The 23,797-nt window shown below is 44.3% G+C and overlaps 2 protein-coding genes across 3 annotated transcripts in view; one reads left to right on the plus strand and one right to left on the minus strand.

The window, feature by feature from the left end:
* Positions 1 to 16,389, minus strand: part of UBN1 (ubinuclein 1) — a 30,798-nt gene extending 14,409 nt beyond the window's left edge. For both annotated transcript variants that reach the window (XM_007453453.1, XM_007453454.1), the window contains exons 1-11: positions 16,097 to 16,389; positions 12,506 to 12,592; positions 11,846 to 11,941; positions 11,349 to 11,483; positions 10,524 to 10,627; positions 9,375 to 9,813; positions 3,007 to 3,077; positions 1,463 to 1,592; positions 1,168 to 1,286; positions 901 to 1,029; positions 573 to 716 (exon numbers count right to left, since the gene is read on the minus strand). In XM_007453453.1, coding sequence (XP_007453515.1) covers positions 573 to 716; positions 901 to 1,029; positions 1,168 to 1,286; positions 1,463 to 1,592; positions 3,007 to 3,077; positions 9,375 to 9,813; positions 10,524 to 10,627; positions 11,349 to 11,483; positions 11,846 to 11,941; positions 12,506 to 12,592; positions 16,097 to 16,345 — 1,703 coding nt within the window. In that variant the 5' untranslated portion in view covers positions 16,346 to 16,389. The remainder of the gene's footprint in view (positions 1 to 572; positions 717 to 900; positions 1,030 to 1,167; positions 1,287 to 1,462; positions 1,593 to 3,006; positions 3,078 to 9,374; positions 9,814 to 10,523; positions 10,628 to 11,348; positions 11,484 to 11,845; positions 11,942 to 12,505; positions 12,593 to 16,096) is intronic.
* A 4,998-nt stretch (positions 16,390 to 21,387) lies between these two features.
* Positions 21,388 to 23,797, plus strand: part of GLYR1 (glyoxylate reductase 1 homolog) — a 34,262-nt gene continuing 31,852 nt past the window's right edge. Inside the window, 3 exon segments of the mRNA XM_007453455.1 lie at positions 21,388 to 21,491; positions 22,503 to 22,539; positions 23,684 to 23,763. Of these exon segments, the coding sequence (XP_007453517.1) occupies positions 21,388 to 21,491; positions 22,503 to 22,539; positions 23,684 to 23,763 (221 nt within the window).

The raw sequence follows: 23,797 nt of genomic DNA on the forward strand, positions 1-23,797 counted from the left end.
AAAAAAAAAAAAAAAAAAAAGTTGCTAAACTTACATAAAGTGTATTTTACCACCAAAAAAAAAAGTTTTTTTTCTAAAGAACACTAGTTCCAGGTAACTTTCTCTGTGTATTGCAGACATAGTCCATTCGTGGGAAGCTATATAACACAAAGTAGCCTGTGAGGAAAGTCCGGCACTTAACTCTAAGAAGTAGTCACCCCTGCCAGTTGCAAGTAAGAATTCTGTTCAGAACATTAAAATGTTCCCAACACGAATCTGTCTCTCAAATTCTAGTAGGAGCCATTATCTCAGGAAAGGGCAGATTGAAGTGGGATGAGCATACAGCCAACTTTGAACTGAAGTGGGATAAAGAATGACAAAGACAAAACCCCACAGATAACTTCCCTCTTCTAAGGGAGACGGAGAAGCCCCCAGTCACTCAGGTGAAATCAGAGTCAAGTCCACTAGCCGGTGACTCTCTGAGGGTGGGGCTCTGGGGCCTGGTGCAAAAGAATAACTCAGACATCTCTTTATCGCAAGAACGCTCCACCCTATGATCACACTGACCACACTGGCTGCTCGTGGGCCCTCACCTGGCCTGCATCCAGCCTTTGGGCCAGAGAGGTTTGACCTCAGCATCCAGAAACGCCTTCACGTAGTCCTCCCAGGATTGGGCCTTGTTCCTCTCCAGGTCATAGCTCTCCAGTTTGATCTTCACCACCTGACAGAGTAGCTCCCTGAAGAGTAGGCAGAAGTCAGAACCTTTAAACTACCCCAAATGCTTCTTCAAGGTTTCAGTCATGTGCTTTCAGCAGCCCTGATTAAAGTAAATGATTCTAACCTCCATTAGAAATACGGGAACATGCTCAGACACTGGCCCCACAAACCCTCCACTGAGGCAAGGTCCCAGTTTGGGCACACCTGATTTCATCATTCCACTGGAATTTCTTCCGGGGTCCCATTATCCTCCTGCCCCCCTTTTCTTCATCTTCTTCCTCATCAGAACAAACCCGTTCTCTCTGCTCCTTGTCTTTCTCCTCTTCCAGCATCCTAGGAGGTAGAAAGAATTAGGCGGGACTCTAAGGTCACTGCAGAACTGCTTCCTTCTGTCCACCATCGCCCCCCACCCCCCAGGACTTCTAAGAAAAGGAGGTCAGAATGCCGAAGGGAGTGATGGGACACACTTACTTAGCGACCTTGGCTTGCGTGTGTGCCTGGCATTCATCCTGGTACTTGGCCATCTGTTCTGGCATTGCCCTGCCAATGGCTTCCTTAAGCTTCTGGATAGGCTCCTTCAGACGCCCCCCCTGTGGAGAGCAGGACATATCATAAGTCTGGTTTATGCATCACTTCTTACACTGAGCACACACTATAGGAATAATCGCACGGAGGCAGCGCAGCAGCAGATGTGGCATCTATAAAGACTCCATCACCCACTCCACTGTGCCCCGAAGCCAAGGGGCTCCACTGCAAAGTCACCCACCTGTTCACAGAGGTGAAGTTTTCGTGCACGCTTGACCAAGGTGTCTTTGCTGCAGGGCAGGAAGGAAGCAAGGTAGGCATATACCCCAGAACGGGTCTGGCTGCTCAGCTCCCGGGTCTGCGCCTCTATGCTGAAGAACAGAGCAGAGTTACTCACCGCAGCTCCTTTCGTCTGTAGGAGCCCAGAGCAGGCCAAGCCTTATCTTGCCTGTCACAGTGTAACTGAGCAGCCAGCACAACAGACCTCCAGCAGTCACCAGACCCAATAAACTTGGCTAGGTAGAGTGGGTCAAGGCTCTCAGGTCAAAGACAAGACCAAGTCAAAGGTGTCAAGAAAACAGAGCCCAAAAGAACAAGGTCTGAATTTCTGAGTTTCATAAACAAAGAAAACATAAATGCTTTCAAACTGTAAGGTAACTGAGTTACTTGGGGTCGACAGGAAATACTTTCCAGCAGATTTTCCCTTTTTTTCCATTTCCAAGTTCTGTCCCTGACTAGGTGGTCAGGGAAATCCTCAACCCTCCAGCATCCCCATCTAGATGGGCAGAACACAGTCTGTCTTCAATCCCTTGAATTCTCTGTATCTGGCACGCTCCAGGAGACAAACCCCTCATCTGTGCTGACTCTCAGGTGCTCCCTGACCCAAGTGGCCAGTCTCCATCCTGGCCAGGCAAGGTCCTTTGCTAGAATATTTCCTAGTCTTCACAACTGTTCTTACATGTGCAAAATCCTCAGCTGTTGAGCAATAAGCTTCCTCTGCTACATGATGCAACCAGGAGAGAAGGTGGCAAATCTGGCAGGCCAGGTACAAAGAATCTGGTTTGGATTTATACACATGGCGTTTTTTTTGGTTTTTTTTTTTGCTTTTTAATCCAATTCATATAGTGTGATGTCTCAGAGGTTCGGGTGTTTGTTAGACGGGCTACGGAATGATGAGCAACAGCCTTGGGAGCGAAAGTGAGAATAAGAGGAGAATGACCAGGTATGCTGAGGAGTGCCCCAGGAGGGCAGGGCCTTGCCTGCACCAAGCTGTCTCTTACTTTTCCCCGAGATGGGCAAGCAACGCCTTCTCTCTCCTCTCATCTCACGCTTAGCACAAAATCCTCTTCCAGCATGCCATGACTATTACGTACAATGTTCTAATAATGTCTGCTGCCTAAGATTAGTATGGTCTACCATTTCCTAGAGACAAACATTTGATGTCCCCCGCCCCTGACCTTTTTTATTTTTGTATTTATGTATGTATGTATGTATGTATGTATGTATTTATTTTTTGGTCTTGCCTAGCGGCATGCAGGATCTTAGTTCCCCAACCAAGGATCGAACCCATGCCCTCTGCAGTAGAAGCTCAGAGCCCTAATCACTGGACTGCCAGGGAACTCCCCCCTGACATTTTTTAAAAGAATAACAATAAATAAAAACCAATTTTTAAAAATCTCATCAGTGCTTTCCTATCCCATACATAGCTGAATCATACTCCCAATTTCCCCCAGCCTGCCGAACCCAGGCATGGTAACAGCAGATACAAAGAAACAACATACTCACTCTAAGAGGATGCCATTAATATCCTGGGTGAAAAACTTCTGTCTGCTCTCTCCCTTAGCAGCTCTGGCAGCCTGGTTCACAGAAGACAGTAACATCCGTTAGTGCAATTTCCCCGCAAGGCCCTCACACTCACCCACAGGCCTACAGAACACCTGATGATAAAATCCTCACCATGCCCTTCCCTACTCAGCCCTAATCCCAGATTAAGTTCACCTATGATCTCTGTATGCTCCAGAAGTGGTACATCCAGCTCTTTTCACATGCTGCTGAAGCATCTACGGACTGTCCCTTCTTCCCAGGACTTGAAACAACAGGCACATAAAAGAAAATCAGAGTCAAGGGAATCATGAAGCATCTGATTCAGCCAGCAAGCTAACTCCTGTGCTCAGCACTCTATCATCTAAACTGTGAGCTGGAATCTCCATACATCTACAGTACAAAACAATCAAGAATTTTAACAAACCTGCAGTATTTGAAGGTCTTTAGCAAACAAAATAATAATAATAGTAATAATAGCAACAATAATAACATGCTGCTTTAGCATTTAAGGGCTATAATTCTTTGAAAATTCATAATCGAATTAGGGTATATCATGAACTCTATTACTCAGACCACTGGAATGACTAACATACTTGACTACCCATTAACACAAGATAGAGCAGGTTGCTGTACAGTGTTTTGCTTCCCATGAGTACACAGTTAATAATGCCCTGGATGGCAAGCCTGGAGATTCCTGAAGCAACCACAGTGGGCAACCAGGACACCGAATGCACAAGTGAGGAAAGCAAACTGCAAAAGCCTGAACCAGTGGTTCTCTATTTGGCTGCACACTGGAAGTACCTGGCAGCTTTCCCCCCGCAGACCCATCACATCAGAATCTCTGGGGAATAATGTATTCCTTAAAAGAGGCGTAAGCATCAGTACTTTTTTAAAAGTAACTCTGGTGACTAGCATGCAGAGGGTCGAGAACCACTGATCTAAACCCAAGAGTTGCTGGTCCAAAGTCTTTAAGCAAAATAAAATTTCAGGCTTGATATGTAACAATGATGGCAAACAACAACAATAAGGTGATTGTCTTAAATGAAATGATCAATCCTGATCAACCCTCTGAAACACCCACCTTCCTCTGGCCCCACTGGCCTTCCTCTCACTGCATCCTCTGGGTCCTCTCCTGACCTCTTGACTACATCCTGTCTCCTCCACTAGCTCCTCAGCTGCAGATGGGCTCCCAGGTTCTATCTAGAACCCTCTTCACCTGATAATGTCTCCCCCTCAGCTTCAAAATAACATAAACACACACAGGTCTCTCAAATCTAAACCTACTCTATACACTTTTTTCTAAGCTCTGGACCAGAATCTTAAATTACTTCTATGAATGAATGACCCTCTGGTATACAAACTTGACTTGTCCAAAACCTAACCTACTAGTTTCTGCTCTTGCTCCTCCTGTGTCCCTACTTCTAATAACAGCACTCCACCCTTCTTAAATCCTTCCACTCTTCTTTAGAACCCTTTGGCAGCCCTTCCCAAGCCTAGAATCAAACCCAAATTCCTCCACCTGGCATTTAGGGTCCTTTAGGATCTGGCCCCAGCCATTCACTCCAGCCCCTCCCACCACATACCAGGAGTCTTCATTATCCAACAACTTGCCCATCCTCAGCCCTGTGCCCTGGCTTACTATAAGGCCTTCTCTCCCATGAGGCTGGCCAAGACTGCTGCCTCCAGTCCGATTCCTATGTACCCCCAAGAGCTCCTCTTTCACTTCCTCAAGTCTGGCTGTTCACCTGACCATCTAGTTGGCCATCCAAACATGACAGAGCTTATTTCATCCTGCTCTGTCCCATAGCCCGTTGTTTACGTGGCTACCAGTCCATCTGTATAACAAGCTCATGGAAAAGGAGAACTGAATCTTACTCATTAATATATTTCCTACAGCTGCCTATCACATAATAGCTACTTAGTAAATGTCAGCTGAGTGGATGAATGAACAAACAAATGAACAGATTATCACTGAAAGAATGAAAACTCGGGGAAGAAAAGCTTAGTACCAAACAAAACTTGCAGAGGATATGCAAAACTCAAGCATGGCTAGAGCAGAGCGCAGAGGTCTAAGATAGCAGGTGGAAAGGGAAGAAAGAAAGGGCATCACTGTAACCCATTCACTTGCCATTTCTTATACTGTCAGAGGATTCAGAATCCACTGTGGCACCTTTAATGTACTGGGATTATGACTTCAGTTTGAGAGAAAACAAAACTGAGTCATTCTGTTGCTGTAGCTTATACACTGCTAGTTATAAGATGCAGAAGCACCTTCATGTTAATTCAGCCTAATTAACACGTATTTCAAATGCCTATTTGTCAGAGCCATCAACAGCTCAGGTTTCCAATCAATTTTTTTTTTTTTGGCCGCACTGTTTGGCTTGTGGGATCCTGGTTCCCTGACCAGGGACTGAACCCAGGCCCTTGGCAGTGAAAGCGAAGAGTCCTAACCACTGGACCTCCAGGGCATTCTTGCCAATCAAATTTTATCTTTAGATATCAGCCATTTCAGAAGCTTTCTGGCTATAAAATTTTTTTAAGTTTATTTTTTTCCTGATGCCTTTTGAAATGTGTTTGTTTTTTTTTCTGATGTCTTTTGAATCCTGTAGACCAGTATCTCTGAGGATTTGGTTTTATACTGAAAATAATTAGTCAAGTATAAAACCAAATCCTCAGAGATAAAATTTAAAATAAATCTAATTAAATGAGCAGTTGGATATATATTTGATAGTCTGCCAGAAAGAAGTGACATCCCTCAACCCTAAAGACAGACACCCTTGCCCAAGGAATTGTACGAATCAATCAATCCTAGATTAACTAGGAAATGAAGTTAAACCAAACAGCCAGATCATGCTGATTTACAATAGTTCCAATAGCCTTTTAATGAGCTCTTTTATTCATTATAAGAAGAGCCACTTGTAGCCTTTCAGCACTGAGATCACAACCTTATATACTGTACCTGTTTTTGCTGAATAGAATGAAATCTGGCATGATTTTCTTTTTTACAAAGACCAAACAGGTTATTTTTTTTCTACCTTATTCTCCTTGGATCTATGTCTCCCTGGTTTTGCAATGCAAGGGTTCTAACTGTATAGGAGGGTAAGCAGTGAGCAGGTAGAATGGTGAGTGACATGAGGGTCTCTGTTTCTTTTCTATTTTTAGTATCAGTATCATTTCCATTTATGCTGGATTGAAGAGGACCAAAACAGAGCTGGTCATCTGTATGGAGCAGGCTGAGTAGCTGCCAAACCACATCACGACAGTAAACTGAAGGCGCAACATACCTGAACTTTTCAACAATCAAGACAAAAGACACAACCAATACATATTAAGAGAAGACAGGGGTAAGGACATTAAATCAAACCACTGGGTTCCCTGGGGCCCATAAAAATGTACAGTACAAGGAAGTAAGAAGTGGAAAATGAGCTAACATGAGAAGAAAACAGTAACAATTCTGGAGTATCCAAGGTCGCCCTCTTGGAGTACCTCTTTAACATACATAAATTTTCAAATGTTTTTTTAAAAGTTTTAAGTATCACATCTAGTTAGAAGTCAAATCTAATTTCTGCTTCCAACAGCAAAAACTTTTCCAGGGAGACTGATACATGTTAAGAATAGAATCTGCTTAAGTACAGTGGTGGACTGCAAACAGGATGACAGATTCCTCGCCTCCTAGTACATGCATTCCCCCATGGAGAGGTGGCCTCTAGTTGGTGACTTGCTTTACCAATACACTGTGGCAGAAGAGATGTGGTGCATACCACTTCTAAGGCTAGATCATGAGGGCCTTACAGCTTCCACCTTACAGCTCCCTCCTGAAATGCTGCCCTGAGACTGTCATGCCCTGAAAAAGCCCAGGATGAAAGAAGGGAGGAGAGAGAGGTCCTGCCATCCTGGCTGTCCCAGCGCCAGCCACCATCTTGCCTGATGAACACAGCCCCGAGAGCGAGTCCAGGCAGGACCAGAAGACAAACCGCTGGCCAACCCACAGTCAGGAGAAATGAGTCACTGTTTGAAGCCACCAAGTTTGGGGGTGGCGGGGTAGATTTTTAGACAGCGGTAGAAACTGATACATGTATCCTCTAGGGCCAAGATTTAAAATCTAAACAAACTATTACAAAAATAAGAGAGTAAAAAAGAAAAAGAAGGGGAGTGAAAAATAAAGTGAGAAACACATAAACACTACTAATGTTATAGTTATATACATCAAGTTTAATTTAAATTTTTAAAATGCAATGTCCAGTTCAAGATCTAGGACAGGGCCTCTTATTAAGGATCCAAATATCCATGCATGGCTTTTGAAATTATATGCAATTTTTGTGTACATAGGCGTTTTTTTCCTGGGAGGAATCTCTGCCAAAAGACTCTCAACAGGGTCTGGGTCTAGAGCACTTGTGCACACATGCAGGAGGCTCCAAGTGCCCCAAGCGCAGGGCCCTGGTGGGAACAGAGCAGCTGGGGATCCTTTAGAGTGGCATTAAGTAACTTTCTAAATTAAGCCTTCTTTTTCATGCAACCATTAAAAGTAATGAGGTCTTTATAAATAATATTTATTAAGTGAAAAAACCAGGAAATTATTCACAACTATAATTACAACTGCATAAATACATATATACAGAGGCTAGAAAAGAATATGTAAACTGAAAATAGTTTTCAGATTGGCAGGATGGTGGGTAATACCCATTTACCACACCATTTCCCAAATTTCTTAATGCTGTTATAGGAGAAGGGGCAGGTGATGACTGAAGTATCAATTTCACATTTGAACATATTTTCAAGCCAGTATGCCTCCTGGTCACCACCTCCTCACCAGGACCCGAGCCTACCTTACCTATGGGATCCTGAACCCTGTGTCTCCACCGTGCCCAAGAGACAACTGAGACTTGGCAGTCACCAAGGAAGACAACTTGCTCACTGTCCCCCCAACAGACTCCAGAAAGCGAGGTTTTCTCAAATCACAACCCAATGCCATTTCACGTTAAACCACTGTTTCCACTAGATTTGTCTATCTTTCCCAAGAAAATGAAATAATGAGTCTAAGTTATCAGACTAGAACACAGTCTTTGGTGGGAATAGGGACACATCCAAGAGCCATTTTTACTTTTCTCTAAAACATGACTAGCTACTGCCACATAGATCTTACCCAGCTCACTCAACAAGGCTTTCAGAAGCTACAAAACAATTTGATTACAAACCAGAGGATTGAAAAGAATAAGGAGTAATGTTTTTTAACATAAATTCTGAGAGAGAGCACAGGACAGTATGCTCAAACATGCCAAGTTCAGACTCAACTATTTCCACCTTAACATCCTGTTAAGATATACTCTGAATCCTGACATGGCATAATTCATTTACATGGTTATGTTCAAACAGAATACTGTGCATGTTCTACAAGGATGAACTAGAGCTCTGAATAAGACGTTTGAATTATTTCACATGTTGTGTTCAAGTGTTTTTTGGAAGTGAGAAAATTATTTGTAGCAGTGGTTAACATTTCACCCTGCCCTAAAACACAAGGGATATTATACACAACAGAGATTCTGAATCACTGGTTTAAAACTTAAGCTATAGAATGTAAGTGCCACCGGAGTTGTGTCACAAGTCATGATGTCCACGATAAAATGGTATTTTAACTAAAAGTCATCATAACTAACAACCCGTGCTTGGTTTATAGTCAGAATTCAGGTATCACTGAATTGTCCGTCCTTAATGCTCTAAGGATCAATTCCCAATCACCAGGAGGAAAACAGGAGCAGTGTCTGCTATTTTCTGAAGACTGTTATTGTTTTTAACATGGCATGGACAGCATTTATGGTTCAGCTCCTTCTTATTTAGCACAATTTAGAATTTCTGTAATCACTACCTAACACAGGTGACGTGCAAGTCCAGGGAGCAATTAAACCCAGTGGCAACTAAGCACTGCCCCACGTCTAACATATGACTGCAAACTTCTGTGAATTTTCAAAACCTTCAGAAGATTACTAAAAAGATGGATCTCTGCCTCAGCTGCCTGCTGCCAACATTAGTGTCAGTCTATTATACAAAAGGAAAGATACTCTGACAGGCAGAAAGTAGGAAAAGAGAACATCTCTCCAGAAGACAGTAATTCTCCAGGAGTGAAGGAACCATGAAAGGCTGAGAAATGATGCCTGACAGGCAGAGAGTCCACTGTTCCCTCACTTGGGATGAGAAGAAAGCTTGCAAGAACTGACACTGGAAATGCCCACTGACTAAGGGTTGCTCTAGGCCACAAGCTTTGAGTGGTTCGGGACCAGCATCAACTGCCCAAACTACTTCCAGGACAGCCCGGCCATTCCATGTCACCATACCTGAGCCAGCTCCTTAACGCGCTTCTCCAGGGGCGCAGGCAGGCCTTCGGGAAGGGAAGAGGGCTGCCTGAATTCCTGGTCCAGTCCCACCCCAAGGGAATCGCTTTCATCATCCATATCGCGGAAGGGGCTTCCTTCTGGAGACTCACTGAGCAGCTGCTCCAAGTCCAAATCAGTCAGTGAGTCCATGGCTGTGGCTGCCTGCAGCAAGTCGTTGTCAGAAGTGGAGCCGAAGAGCGAGAGCAAAGGGTCAGAGGCGCCCTCCAATTCCCGCAGGCCCTGAGCTTCCACCGACGAGACTGCTACGGGCTTATGCTCTTCGTCCCTCTTTCTCTGAGCCTCTTTCTCCTTCTGAAATTTCTTCAGCATCTCTTTAACGCTCAAAGCCCCAGAATACTTCTTTTTCTTCTTCTCCTTACTGGCATTGAGGGCTGTGAAGCTGCAAGCAAGGGGGAAGTCAGTTACTAAGGCTGCAGTACACCTCAAAAGGGAAATTCACAGAGGGGCTTCAGCCCTGCTCCCAGCGCAATGGTCTCCAGGAACCTCAGTCACAAGTCCACCCTGTTACTCCTCCTCCCTCCTCTTGGCATATGGAGCTCCTTCTTGCTGGGACCAAAGCTTGAGATTTAGTATAGGTTAGCAAAACAGTATCACAAAATGCTACATATCCGATGGGTTTTTAAAAACCACTGCCAGGCTGAAATAAAAGGTTGCAAAAAAGGGAGGGGTAAGAAAGATATTTAAAGGGAGAAAGCAGGAGCAGCAGAGAGCAGGAGCAACTTGAAGGGCGACTGGGGTGAGACCAAGTGAGGCAAAGGAAGCAGGATCAGAGAAGACAAAGGGGGAACACAGACAGGAGAACTGGGGCAGAGGAGGGGTGCCCAAGAGAACAGGAAACATCAGCAATCATACAGTGACAGAAATAGCTGCCAACACTGACAGTGGGACAGAGAGAACTCTGATGTCTGACACACAGAGATGTGAGAGTACAGACTATGCCCACATGGCACTGTGGGAGGCATGAGGGGGAACGGAAGGCCAGGCCCTGCTGCCTCTTCTGAAGCTGTGAGGAGGAGGGCGAGTCAGCTCCCAGGTGCCCTGCCCTAACAGTTCAGACATCATCCTAGCAAAGAAGCTGCTGCCTCTCACCCGGCTTTGGAAAACTTGGACTTTTTCGATTTCTTCTCCTTATCATAAGTGTCATCTTTTTTCTTCTTCTTTATCTTCTCACCACCTTCCTTCAACTTCCGCTTCTGAGAATTAAAGACAAGGCACAGTTACACGGCTCCCTAACTCTGGGAGCAAGTGCACTACACAGCACCGGCCTTGCTCCGCCCAGGATACATCCTGAGAGCTGTCTTACTTCCTTCACGAACAAAAGCTTTCCGCTCAGTCCTTGGACCACAGACCCGCAGGTCAGGACAGCATTCCCACTGACAGCGGCTCCTGGGAAACCCGGGCCTGAGGCAACAGAGGCCATTCTGCAGCCTGAACAGCTTCTGGTTTAAAATGAGCTATGTGTGGGCCTACCTTGCATTTTAAACACACAGGCAGTGGTAGATAGCTTTCAAAATAAACTTATCATAGGGCTGACTTGTTTTCGTTGGGGTGACAGCCCTGGGAACTGAAGTCCTCTACATGTCTACAGAAGTGACACAGCAAGCTGGTGCAAACTCCCCTCACTCCACACCCTTCACTGCCCTCGTCCCTGCCCTGGGACCACCTCGACGAATGAATCCCTGCCGAGCCTGCAAGGACACAGGCATGGATACAATGACCAAGACCTCCAGGTTCACGGCACCTCACCACAGCACACATGTGAGAAGGGAACCGCCAACCTCGGCACAGCTGGTGCCTTTCCGCCAATGTCCTGAGTCATCCTAAACCAGCACGTATTCTGGCAAGTCACCTACTGATCTCATAAGGTCATGTAAAAAAGCACTTCTGAAATCCAAAAGCGAGCAACGTTCTAACCTTTGGAGATTTTTTCTTCTTTTCTTTAATGAAGTCATCCTCAGATTCTGATGCTTGTCTAAACTGCAGCGTTCCCGAGTTAATGTAAAATCCTCCATACTTTGTAGTCAAAGAAGCAGGAACAAGCTCATCATACTGAAGGGGGGAAAACAAACGGTCAGCTCCAAGTTCTGTACTACAGTCCAAAGGTGCAGAGCGCGTCTTGACAGAGCAGATGTGACTACGTTTCTCTGTCACGTTTCAGACAGCATGCTAAGAAATGTTTCTGGTCAATCACCAATGTCCAAGTTAGAAGGTGTTTTGGACATCACTGATCACCACTTTCATAAAGGAAACCAAGGCCCAGATCAAGGTGTCACTTCCTCTCCCTTCAGTGCAGCTCTTTCCTCGTGCTAAGGGTACATCCACTCTGACTCCACCCCCAGCCTCCAGGCGCCGTTGGTAGATGCTAGGGTGCAGTGGTTCTGGTAGTCTCAGAGGTTTCATTAAGTACTTACCGCCTCAGAGTTATCGATGAAGGAATCAGATTCATCATAACCATAACCCATATCAATCAAGTCCTGTATTCGGTCTTTTCTACGTTTCTTTCCACCCTAAAATTTAAAATTGATCACATGCTTTTTTGTACTTGTGGTAAGAACACATAACATGAGATCTACCCTTTTAACAAATTTCTAGGTCTAGGGTCACAGGGTTTTTTTTTAATACACAGAATTAATTGTTGCCTTGAACCCCATCAGCTAATGACTAAAGGTTATAAAGCACTGGAACAGTCTCATACACACACACACACCAAAACCTCATTCCCTGAAGACCTTACAAAATAGGACAGATTTGTAAATGCATAGAGTGGCCTAAGACAGAAGAAAGAACTAAATGGCTTCATATGCTTTGCACCAAAACGTTTATTCTCAGGATAAATTCTAAGGGTAAAAGCCCCTTCTTATTTATTCATCCGTTTAGCTCCCACGAGTTCCTGCCATGTGTTTTCTTATCTTAATACATTTGTTTAATAACTTCATTCTGTTCTCTCCAAGGTCTACACTTGTTTCCACATGAGTGTTGATTAGATGATAAACCACTAAAGGAATATGGAAATGTCTGAAAACCTCTCCCATCCAACAAGGTTGTTTTGTTGTCCAATAGAGAAATCTTACATATTTTTCTTCAAATTTCCGGGCAAGGGCCTCCACTTTATGCCTTTCCTTTTCTTCATCATTGAAAGGATCCGAGAGATCTTTCTTCTGTAAAGAGACCATTCCACAAAAATAGGAGTCACAAAAAAATTCCCACAATGCTATTCCTAGTGCCTGTACTGACTCAACACCTATAAACTGCATAATGAAAAACCAACCGTTTTTCAGAAAAGGCAAGGTAGAATACATGTTACCTTCCCATAAGTGTTTACCTTAGCTGTTTAGGAAAGTAAAATTTCCATTCACGAGATTCAAGAGAACTTCACTAAATGCCTACAATTGCCCATCGCACGTAGCACTAGGTCCTGTAGGGCTCCAAATATGGCAAAGGGACTTTAGTCAGGGGATGCTCAACCCGTGTAGAACTGTGTTCCAATGTAACTGATTTCCTTTGTAATCCTAAAAATTATTTTATGCATTTAAAAACATTATTCTAAGAAGGGGTCCATAGGCTTCACCAGACTTCCAAAGAAGTCAATGGCTCAAAAAGGTTAAGAACCCACTGAGCACAGGACAAGCTCTTGACAGCTATTCAGCCTTATTGGTTAGAAGAGTGGTATGAACTTGCACTTCTCTCAGAGCTACAGTCAAACCCAAGTTCATGGCATTACCTTTCCTTGGAAGCTTCTTGAAGGATCAATAATTTCCCTTCCCTCCCAATCTCAATACTCCCTCCAGATACTTTCATGCGGTTTTCCAAAGTTTATTTATATTCCATAAACTTACTCTTACATTTTTCTTGAGAAAATTTTTCAGAGTTGGACCTTAAGCTTCCATGGTAAGGAATCTTAATTTTAATAAAAAACTCCTGTACCAAATACACTTAAGACTTTGGAGTCCAAAAACACTAAAGATCAGATGCTTGTTTGAAAACAAAGTTCTCCCATTTCACCCTCCCATCTCTGCCTACTGAAACTCCACTTACCCATAAAGGATCAGTTAAACAATTTAGGACACACACGTACAATGGGACATTACAGAACACGTACATATCATAAATGTGTAGTCTTTAAAACAGCTTGTCTGTATCTTCTAATTTTTCTACACTGATCACATGTAACCTAAGTGGTTCAAATAATTTTAAGAAAACCTACCCACCTGGAGCAGTGCTGGATTTAATGCATACTCCTTAATGCCCTGCAAACAGCAGTCATCCACTATTTCCTGAATGCATGAAGGTCCAGCTCTGTCTCAACACAGCATCTGGAATGTAAGCTCCTCTCTGCCTAAGCCCTCCGGGGCCTGTATTTGTACCAGACTTAAACCATTACCACATTGTGACTTCTGCTACCTGTGCTGGTGTAATTCTCCTAAAACATCTACAAGAGCGCAAAGTTCCTGTGAGGCTGTGACAGCAACTTTCCCACATTTACATAGTCCTCAGCATCCAGCACAGTGCCTTCACATTCTAAGATATACATGCTAAGTGAGTTAATACATGAATGTGTCAGATTACATTGTGCTTTGAACACTGCAGAGTAGACACGGTAATTTAGGAGTTCTGAATCTGAAGGCCAGGAGTGAATCCCCTGAAATTGGATCCAAAGTTCTCTGTGTAAGCCCCATGCATTTTTCTGCAATTGAGGAGGGCATCTGAACCCCCAAAAAGGTGAAATCAGAGCACTGGAGTTCTAATTTCAGTTGACCTACTAATTTGGTTTGAGCCTGTAAATAAATACCTTAACCAATCCCTGCTACTTTTTATTCCTCTCAAGGAAGAAAATCCTGTTCCTACTTTGGAAAAGAGTTCATCAATGAATTTGAAATTACTTTTTCTCATCCTGACCACTGGCCCTCATACAACAGGCTGACCCTTGGCACAGACTGAATTGGCTTCCATTCAGCCAATCAGATCTTTACCAAGGAAACATACTTTTATCTGAGTAAAGAAAAGTGGATAATCCTAACCAAAGGCACTCACCCCAAACAGCACAACCATGGATTAGACTGCTGGAGCACTGGCTCTGAGGCAATCTGCTAGAAATCATGCACCTGCATGATCTCATCCACACACATCACACCACCCCCACCCCGCAGACACACTGTGAGCCGGGTACTAGCCTAATCCCCATTTCACTGAGAGCCACTCTAGAGATCCAAATGCTGCAAATGCAGGACCCTACTCACCTTTCCCTCAGAAGCCAGGCTAGCACACAGGTATACAGTAGGTGATTATAAATAAACGCTCTTGACCTAGCTCCTACTCAAACTGTATGATTCCATTTATATGAAATACAAAAACATGCAAAACTGATCTCTGCTGTTAGAAATGAGAACAGTTGTTACCCTTGAGGGCTGAGGCAGTATTTTGGGAGGGCAGAAGGAGGGTTTCTAGTGTCCTGGAAAATGTTATATTTTGTAATCCAGGTGCAGATTACATGGGTGTTTGTGAAAATCCATCAAACTGTATATTTATCATATATGCACTTTTCTTATGTACATAATTCAGTTAAAAAGTTTATAAAAAATTTTTACAATGTTAACGAATTGCCAAAGTATGAGTAATAACTGAAGCTGGGTAATGGGTACATGGGAGTTATTATACTATTCTCTCTACACTGTACATGTTTGAAACATTCCATACTAAAAAAGTAAAACAAGTCTGCCAGGAAAATAAATAGATCATTTAAAAAACATTTAAGAAATCAAACTGGGACTTCCCTGGTGGCGCAGTGGTTGGGAATCCGTCTGCCAATGCAGGGAACACGGGCTCAAGCCTTGGTCCAGGAAGATCCCACATGCTACGGAACAACTAAGCTTGTGCGCCACAACTACTGAGCCTGAACTCTAGAGCCCGAGAGCCTCAGCTACTGAAGTCTGCATGCCTAGAGCCCGTGCTCCGCAACAAGAGAAGCCACCGCGATGAGAAGCCCACGCACCGCAACGAAGAGTAGCCCCCACTTGCTGCAACTAGAGAAAGCCCGTGCACAGCAACAAAGCCCCAGCTCAGCCAAAAATAAATAAGTAAACAAACTAATTAATTAATTAATTAAAAATCAAACTGATTCTCAAAAGCCCTAAAGGCTGCCCAATTCCAGTGGGGAGTGGGGTATAAGAAATCCCAACAAAAACAAAACCCACAAAAATAGGTTTCTATCCATCCAGGTAAAGAAACTATCCAGAATATTACTTTTCAAGAGATAAGCGGGCTGTGTCTTTTGCTTGCCCTAATATTAGGCACAGTGAGATTCCCTTGGAAAAGAGCAATGTCCAGCATGAAATTCCAGCACTGGAAAAGCCAGGGACTGGTCACACTTACATGTAACATTTATAGACTCGGTATGAAAAAATTTGGTTATTTATTCATATTAGTTAGCCATAATTCAAATTAGCCTTGGATGTGCCATACATTTTCTCTAGCATAAATCAGGAGAATGGTTCTAGAAAGAATTCTATCCCTTCCTACCAGAGGAAAAACCAGCAGACCTTGTGCTTGCTTTGTGGGGGAGCCCAAAGCCTCACTATTGCTGCTTCCACCCTCCGGAAGCCCCATCCACACACGCTGCCCAGAGCATTAGATCTGCAGAGTGAGCTGGGGTCACTGGGGTATACCTTGTCTGCAGGCTGAGGTCCTTTCACCTTCCCTCGTAAGTTCTTCACCAGCTCTGGGTAGAAGAACTCTGGGCAGCGCTTGTGATCTGGCTCAAAGAGGGTAAGTGTGATCCGAACAGCTGCTGCAGCCGGCTCAGAGTCCTGATGCTGTTCTGCTCCCCCAACCTCCTCTTTCCGGGATTTCTTCAAAAATGCAGGATTCAAAGAACCTGGGAGAGAGGTGAACTGGACCCTGTGGGGCTCCGACATGGCTACCAACAAGTCTTAACAGGTGTCACTGCATGGCTTCTGTTAACATTGAAAAGAAGAGCCAGGTCAAACTGAGATGATAAAAATGGTGATTTTTCTTGTTCAGTTATACAGATTTAAGTTTAAAAAAAAAATTTCACTGTCAAGAAGAATCACTGTTAAATTTATCTTAATTACCATTTGCTGCTTTTTTCTTCTTAAATACTATTTATTTTAAATATAAAAAATTTCATATAGATATGAAAAGCACCCCAAATCCTATCATTCAGAGATAATCAGTTTAGCATACTTCCTTCCAGTTTTTTTCTATGCATATTCACTAGATTCTTGACACTAGAGAACCCATGCTGATAGAGCCTTAAAGAATCCTCAGAATTGCAAAGAATCCTAGAAAAAATTGGTTTTCATTTAATTTATCCAATACATGTTTTTTTACTTCTGGCTGAGAATAACCTCTGTCTTAAAACCTCTTTATTTTCATCACCAGCAGTTTACTTTCATGTAGGGCCATTCTTCACAATGACAGTTTTCATCAGTTCAGAGAAGTACTGCCTACCCCAGGATAAGTAAGACCACTGTCTCAGAAGCAGTGTGGCTAGGCTCACTTCTGAACACCAGCCTCTCACCACCCAAACTTGGGCCTCAGCAAAGTGACAAATTATCACAGGCCAAAGACCTTCAAAGTTGCTTGGAAATGATCAAAGTATATTGTGAACTACAGAATTCCAAGGATTTACAGAATATAAACATGTAAATCACACTATATACTGTGTGTGTGCTTTATGTGTAATTTTGTGTCCTACCTTTTAAAACCCACATTCCACCACACCAATAAATAAGAATATTCATTGTAGCCTTGTTTGTATATGAAAAATGACAGAAGCAACCTGAGTGTCCAGCATTAAGGGAATGGTTGAAAAAAATCGCAGCTTTTAAAATTGATTTGTGAGGGCTTTTGACTTGTTATAGATCTATAAATAATAAATACGTAATGCCTGTCATATTTCTCATACTTTCTCCTGCTTTGCTATTTACTGCATAGAGTGAGGTATGTTGAAAGAAATTTTAGCTTTTTATGCAGTTAAAACTAGGCTCTTTTCCCTTATGGCTTCTTTCATTTCTTTTATGCCTATAATGTCCTCCTCCAACCAAGTAATTCTTGTAGAAGAATTTACCCATTCTTGTTTTATAGATGTATTTTTCACATTGAACTCTTTAATCCAAGTTGAATTTACTATAAGGTGAGAGGTGAGGCCCTAACCGGGTTTTTCCCCAGCATCAATCACCAAATAATTCCTCTTTTCCCTGCTGATTTGGCATATATCATGTCTTTAATATCTTAAGGTTTATTTCTGTAATGCATCCTGTTATATCCATCTAGTATCTAGATTCCTGAACCAGTACAGCACTGATTTGAAAAATTCGATGGTATATTTCAACAACTTAAAGATTCATTTTTATTATTCTTTTAAAAGTAATACTTCGCTATTCTAGCCTATTAATTATTTCAGATCAATTTAAAAATCATTTTGGTAAGTTTCCTCAAAAAGCTCACTGCATTTTGAATGCAAATGAATCATAAATGTGAATTAGTTCAGGAAGATTTATATATATCTTATATATCCATATTCATCATGTGTATCTGTACACATGCAATATTCACTTCTTCTATCATGACCATAAAATTGTGATCTATAAGACCAGGTAAGGGAGTGAAATATCTAAAAATGAAGAGTTAAAATAATTTGAAATAGAAAACAAAGCAACCGGCAGCAAAACAGGTTGGTGATGCAAAAGACCATCATGCACTAAGATGTCAAAAGAAATTCCCCTACAAGAAACTTTCAAGGCCCCCACAACAGTCGTGATTCTCTAAATTGTGGAAATAAACCCCAGCTGAAAGGGATTTCATAAAGGTCCCCCCACTCATAAAAGCAGGCAAAGTGAAGGTGAAGGTATAAAGGTCCCCTACTCATTAATGCAGGCAAACTCTCACTGTAAGAAGAGAATCTGCATATTAACTGATGGGATGCAGAAAGGTCATCTTAGAAGTGGGAACTAGGTCCCTGCCCTTGACTAGGCAGTAATTTAAAAATGTAACCTTATCTCATCCCAAATTTTAGATAGTGTAACTTCAATCAACCCAGATGGTAAAAATTCATCTCTTAGCTGTGTAAGTGACTTTGCAGGCCTGCGAAAATACAGAAATAAGACTAGAAAATAAAGTAAATCAAACCTATAGCATATTAACACTTAGATTTTCATTTAAGTTTTACAGTCATCGTGATAATTGCTGTTGCTTGTTACTAAGTCATTTCAAACATTTAAGAGAATCAGACATTTTAACGAATGATGTTAGACTTACAATTTTAATTTGAAATGCTTAAGGTAATATAACTAAATTTGAAAGTGTGCTTTTAAAAGACCTGACTTACATTTACACGTTTATTAGACTTAAAAGAGTTAAGTCCTTGGAAAGATTTAACTTCTAGGTTTACAAGTTCACTGTTTTAGAATTTTGAAGTATTTGAGAGAACAAGCATATAAAGCTTTAAATGCTGTGTAAAACATTTAAGGGAATTTAATTTCGTAAGAAAGAGCTCATTGTTTACGGGAATTTAATCTATTAAACTGTTGCCTTAATTGAAGCTTTGTCAAAAATCAAACATTTATTTTCATGTAAACATTCTTAGATTTATAAATAAAAGATTTGTCGACAAAGCTTAAAAGGCTTTTAAAAAGCTAAGCGTTTAAATACTCGATTTTAATGAGCTGACCATTAATTCTAAATTTTTTTTTTTTTTTAATTGTTGGCTGCGTTGGGTCTTCGTTGCTGCACGCGGGCTTTCTCTAGTTGCAGCAAGTGGGGGCTACTCTTCATTGCGGTGCACGGGCTTCTCATTACCGTGGCTTCTCTTTGTTGCAGAGCACAGGACTAGGCGTGCAGGCTTCAGTAATTGCGGTGTACAGGCTTCAGTAGTTGTGGCTCACGGGCTCTAGAGCGCAGGCTCAATAGTTGTGGTACACGGGCTTAGTTGCTCCACGGCATGTGGGATCTTCCTGGACCAGGGCTCGAACCCATGTGCCCTGCATTGGCAGGCGGATTCTTAACCACTGCACCACCAGGGAAGTCCCCATTAATTCTAAATAAAAGTACAGTTTTCTAAAAACAAAAGCATCCCTCTTAAAAAACTTCAACTGATGTTACCCAAGAAATACTAGCCTCCTTTTCCCTCTCAGATTATTCCCAGGAATAGTACTTTTTGTTGTTGTTACATACCCTCTTAATCATATATTCAAAATGATTATTGGTGAAATGTAGAAAAACTGAATTTTATGCTGATTTTGTAATTAGTCTGTTCAAGGACCTCTTATTTATTTTAATGGCTTTCCCTTAACTTTGTTTTTAAAAACAGGCCGTCCCATCATCCACAAAAATGAGAATTTTGTCTTCTTTCTGAAAAATTATGTTTTATTTTTGTTTCATGTCTTATTGCATTGGCTAGAACTGCCAGGATATCAGACAATATATTCCTTACCATGTTCCTGACTCTTAACAGAAATGTCTCTAGGTCCACTGTGAAGTTGATTTAAGATTCATGTATTTTATGAGGTCATTCAAGTATCCTTCCTCAAAATTTAAGAATTTTTAAACTAAGAGAATGTGTTGAATTTTATTAAGGTATATCCTGGAAACTTAAATACGCTTTAAATGATCAACTCGTCTTTAAAAAAACACAAAATAGTTAACAGTAAATGACAGTTCCTGAAAACAGCTGACGGTACTTCAGGGAAACTGAACTCCAAAGAGAAACCAGACTGCGGACAAGCCAGTTCGCTAACAACCCGCTTACAACCAGTCTCCGTAATAACAAAACGCCCATAGGAAACGGCGTGTGGACCTGCCACCTTTGCAAGCAGGCGGTGACTCAAGAAAAGTCCGGTTCTAAGTTAAGTCAACACCTGACTTAACTGTTTGGGTTCTGGAACTGCGATTGGGACTTTTAATTTTCTCCCTGGGATGTTGACGTTCAGGCAGACGCTGTGTTGAACTGCTGTTCACGGTTCCCCATTCAATGGTTTAGTTTTAACGTACTGAAACTACGCCTAGCATCTGCCTTCCTGCTGTCACAACTGCCTGCTCCCAACTTCCCTAAAAGTGTCAAACTACAACAAGGCTTACATGAGAGCCCGGTCCCGACAAACACACGCACCTTTGTCACCGGAGCAACGCAGGCTACAGCCCCACGGGCCGCACTCGTCCCCCCGCGGCCGTCCTCATGCCGGCCCGGGAGCCCGGGCTGCGGCGCCGCTAGCGGCCGGCCCCCGAGCCATGCCTCCAGGCGGGCGGCCGCCCTGCGCCGCGGCCCATGGCCGGGTACCCGCGCGCCCGGGGGAAGCTTCGCCGGCCGTGCCGCCGCGCCGACCCAAGAGGAAGCGGAGAGACGCCGGCTCCACGCCGGCCAGCCAACTCGGAACCTCGGGGCGGGCAGCACTTCGCCCCTGGAGAACTTGTGGCGCGGACGCAGGCTCGGAGCGGCTCCCCCGACGCCGGCCTTTAGAAAGCGCGCTCCGAAGGACCTGTCCGCCGCCCGGGGGCGACCACGCAGAGCCCGCCAGGTGCGGGGCCCCGAACGCGGGCGGAGGCTGTCTTCCAGGCCGCGCTGAAGTCCGTCAGGGCAGCTGCCGGGGCCGCAACACGGCCGGCCCGGGGGCCCGCGAGGGAGTAACGGCCGTAACGGAAGCGCCGAGGGGGAGCGGGCTGGAGGCCAGGGCCCGGGGGCGGGGCGCCCGCAGGGCCGGCTCCCTATCTCGTTTGGCCGGCCGCACCGTCGCCGCCGCCTCAGACCGCAGCGCTTCGTTGTCACAAGCCGGAGGGAGGGGGAAGGAGCCGGGAGTCTCCGGGATCCGGCGCGCGGAGACCGCTGCTCCCGGGTCACGTGCTGCTCGACCGACCAATAAGCCCCTGCGGGCGCGGTGACGTCAAGGAAGCGGCGTGGCCGGTTACGGCCGGCCCCCGTCATGTGACAGGGCTCACTCCAATGGGCGGCGCCGGGGCGACCTGATGTTCCCGACGGCCCGTGCGTCGGCGGTGGTTGGGTGGTAAGATGGCGGCTGTGAGTCTGCGGCTCGGCGATTTGGTGTGGTGAGTCTGGGCTGCCAGGGCCAAGCGAGGTTCGCGGGGAGCTGCTTCTCTAGGCGTGAGGTGCACGGCCCGCCTGGAGGCTGCTTTTCTATGTGCTCCAGGTCGTGGAGAGAGGGCGAGACAGGTGCCGGCGCTGGGAACGAAGCTGGGCGGAAGGGGCAGCCTGGCCCCGGGGGACTGAGCCCGAGGGTGGCCGCAGCGGGCCCGGCTCTGAGCCCCAAGGCTGCCGGGGTAGTGCTGCGCTCCGGACCCGGACGCTGGCGGCGGGGAATGCCCGGGGCCGCGCCTCGGGGTCTGGCTGGGCCTCCCGGGAAAGGAGGAAAGCCGGAGAGCCCGCGGGGCCATCTCGTCCGGGCAAGCCCGTCGAAACCTGCGTTGCGATTGAACTGACCTGTGCGGGCGGCTCAGCCGGGGGTGTCGAAACCGGACTGCTGGCGCTGCCCTGTGAAGAAATGGAAGGGGGACTTTTCCTTTACAACCGTAGGGTTGGCAGTGACCAGTACCTTTTTGGGTGCCTTTCGTGGTCTGCTTCTGTGTCCCAGACAACCGCCCGAACCGAGACTGACTGTCGCCGCCTCCCTCGAGCTGCGTAGCTCGTTTCTCGACCCAGAGGAAGGGCTTCCATAAGCATTTGTCAAAGCCAGGCTGGTGAATTAAACCAGACTTTGTAAGGGGAAGTCTGTGTTTACAGAGCGAACTGCCCCCCACCCCCGTCACGTCACGGAGAGGCTCTAGACAAACGACTCTTGGTGGTTTTGTTTTAATGTGTTTCTTCTCACCAGCAGAATGCCCATACCTATGCACATAAGTCTACAATTTTGCATTGCATTTCTGAGGGACTTGGGCCTCTTGGGCCCAGCTGTGGAAGTCACATTAAGAACTCCGGGTTGCCAGCTTTTGTTCTGGCACTTGAGGGTGGAAGTGGAGATTTAGGCAAATAAATTGCATGTTGAGTGAGTTGAAGATGGACTGGCTTTTCCAGGGCAAATGCTGACTCTGTGTTTTCTCTAGGGGGAAACTTGGCCGATATCCTCCTTGGCCGGGAAAGGTGAGTGTCTTGCTACTAAAACGTCTAAAGTTGGGTTTGAGGAAGGGAAGAATGTAAGATGTATTCCTCCTCAGTTTCTAGCATTGAGTTAAACTGGGCTTACTTAAATAACACTGGGAATTTTTTTCTCTTTAGTATCAGTTTATTTAGAAACGGCAGTATAATGTAAACCAGGTCCTTTAATTTGTAGTAAGTTATTATTTTTTGAGTCAGAGGTGGTTTGTGATAAAGTCTTTTAACCTGAAAATCCATTCTAAGTTGAATTTAGCTTTGCACTTAAATCTAACAAAAGGAAAAGCAAATAAATTTTCCAGGAAGAAAAATCTAAATGTAGGTTAGTGAAAAGTCAAAGTATTTTTGTCCCAACTAAGTTTAAATCTTTTTTCCATTTTACCATATGTGCTACTCTAGGGCATCTTTGCAGAAGTTGGCATTCCACATTTTGCATGAGGCGATCCCTCATAGCTTTCCAAATGTTCTGTTTTTATACTCTTGCTAGGAGCCCAGGAAGTGTCTTTAGACTGTCTATTTGCAATATGGCATTTTCAGTGCCTCAGTAGTTATTCATTGTCGCTGTTACCTGTCTCTTTCTGCACAGAAGTATTTTTAAGAGTATTCTCTACATTTCTTCAATGATGACAGGCTCACATTGCAGGGGGTAATGACGTTGGCCTTAGTTTTAACTGCTTTTAAAACAGGGCCGGGCTTCCCTGGTGGCTCAGTGGTTGAGAGTCCATCTGCCGATGCAGGGGACACGGGTTCGTGCCCCGACCTGGGAAGATCCCACATGCTGTGGAGCAGCTGGGCCCGTGAGCCATGGCCGCTGAGCCTGTGCATCCGGAGCCTGTGTTCTGCAACGGGAGAGGCCACAACAGTGAGAGGCCCGCGTACCACAAAAAAAAAAAAAAAAAGGGCCATTTTAGTGAAGGGTATATTGTATCTGCTGAACACTGTAGACCATAGTAGATGTAGGGAACTCCTGGCATATTTGCACATTTCCACATATCTCAGTAGAAAAGTGACAGATTTGGACAGAAACTAGGCCCTGTGTTTGGTTTGGTTTTTTAAGATGTGTTTCTTTTATTTTTTTCTTACCAACTTATACCTGTGGAAAAAAGCCTTTTTCTTCCCTTTCATCCCCTAGATTGTTAACCCACCCAAGGACTTAAAGAAACCGCGTGGGAAGAAATGCTTCTTTGTAAAGTTTTTTGGAACAGAAGATCAGTGAGTAGTGCTCACCAACAGTTTCACTTTCCCT

This window comes from Lipotes vexillifer, unplaced genomic scaffold (genome assembly GCF_000442215.2).
Source record: "Lipotes vexillifer unplaced genomic scaffold, Lipotes_vexillifer_v1.1 scaffold914, whole genome shotgun sequence".
NCBI lineage: Eukaryota > Metazoa > Chordata > Mammalia > Artiodactyla > Lipotidae > Lipotes > Lipotes vexillifer.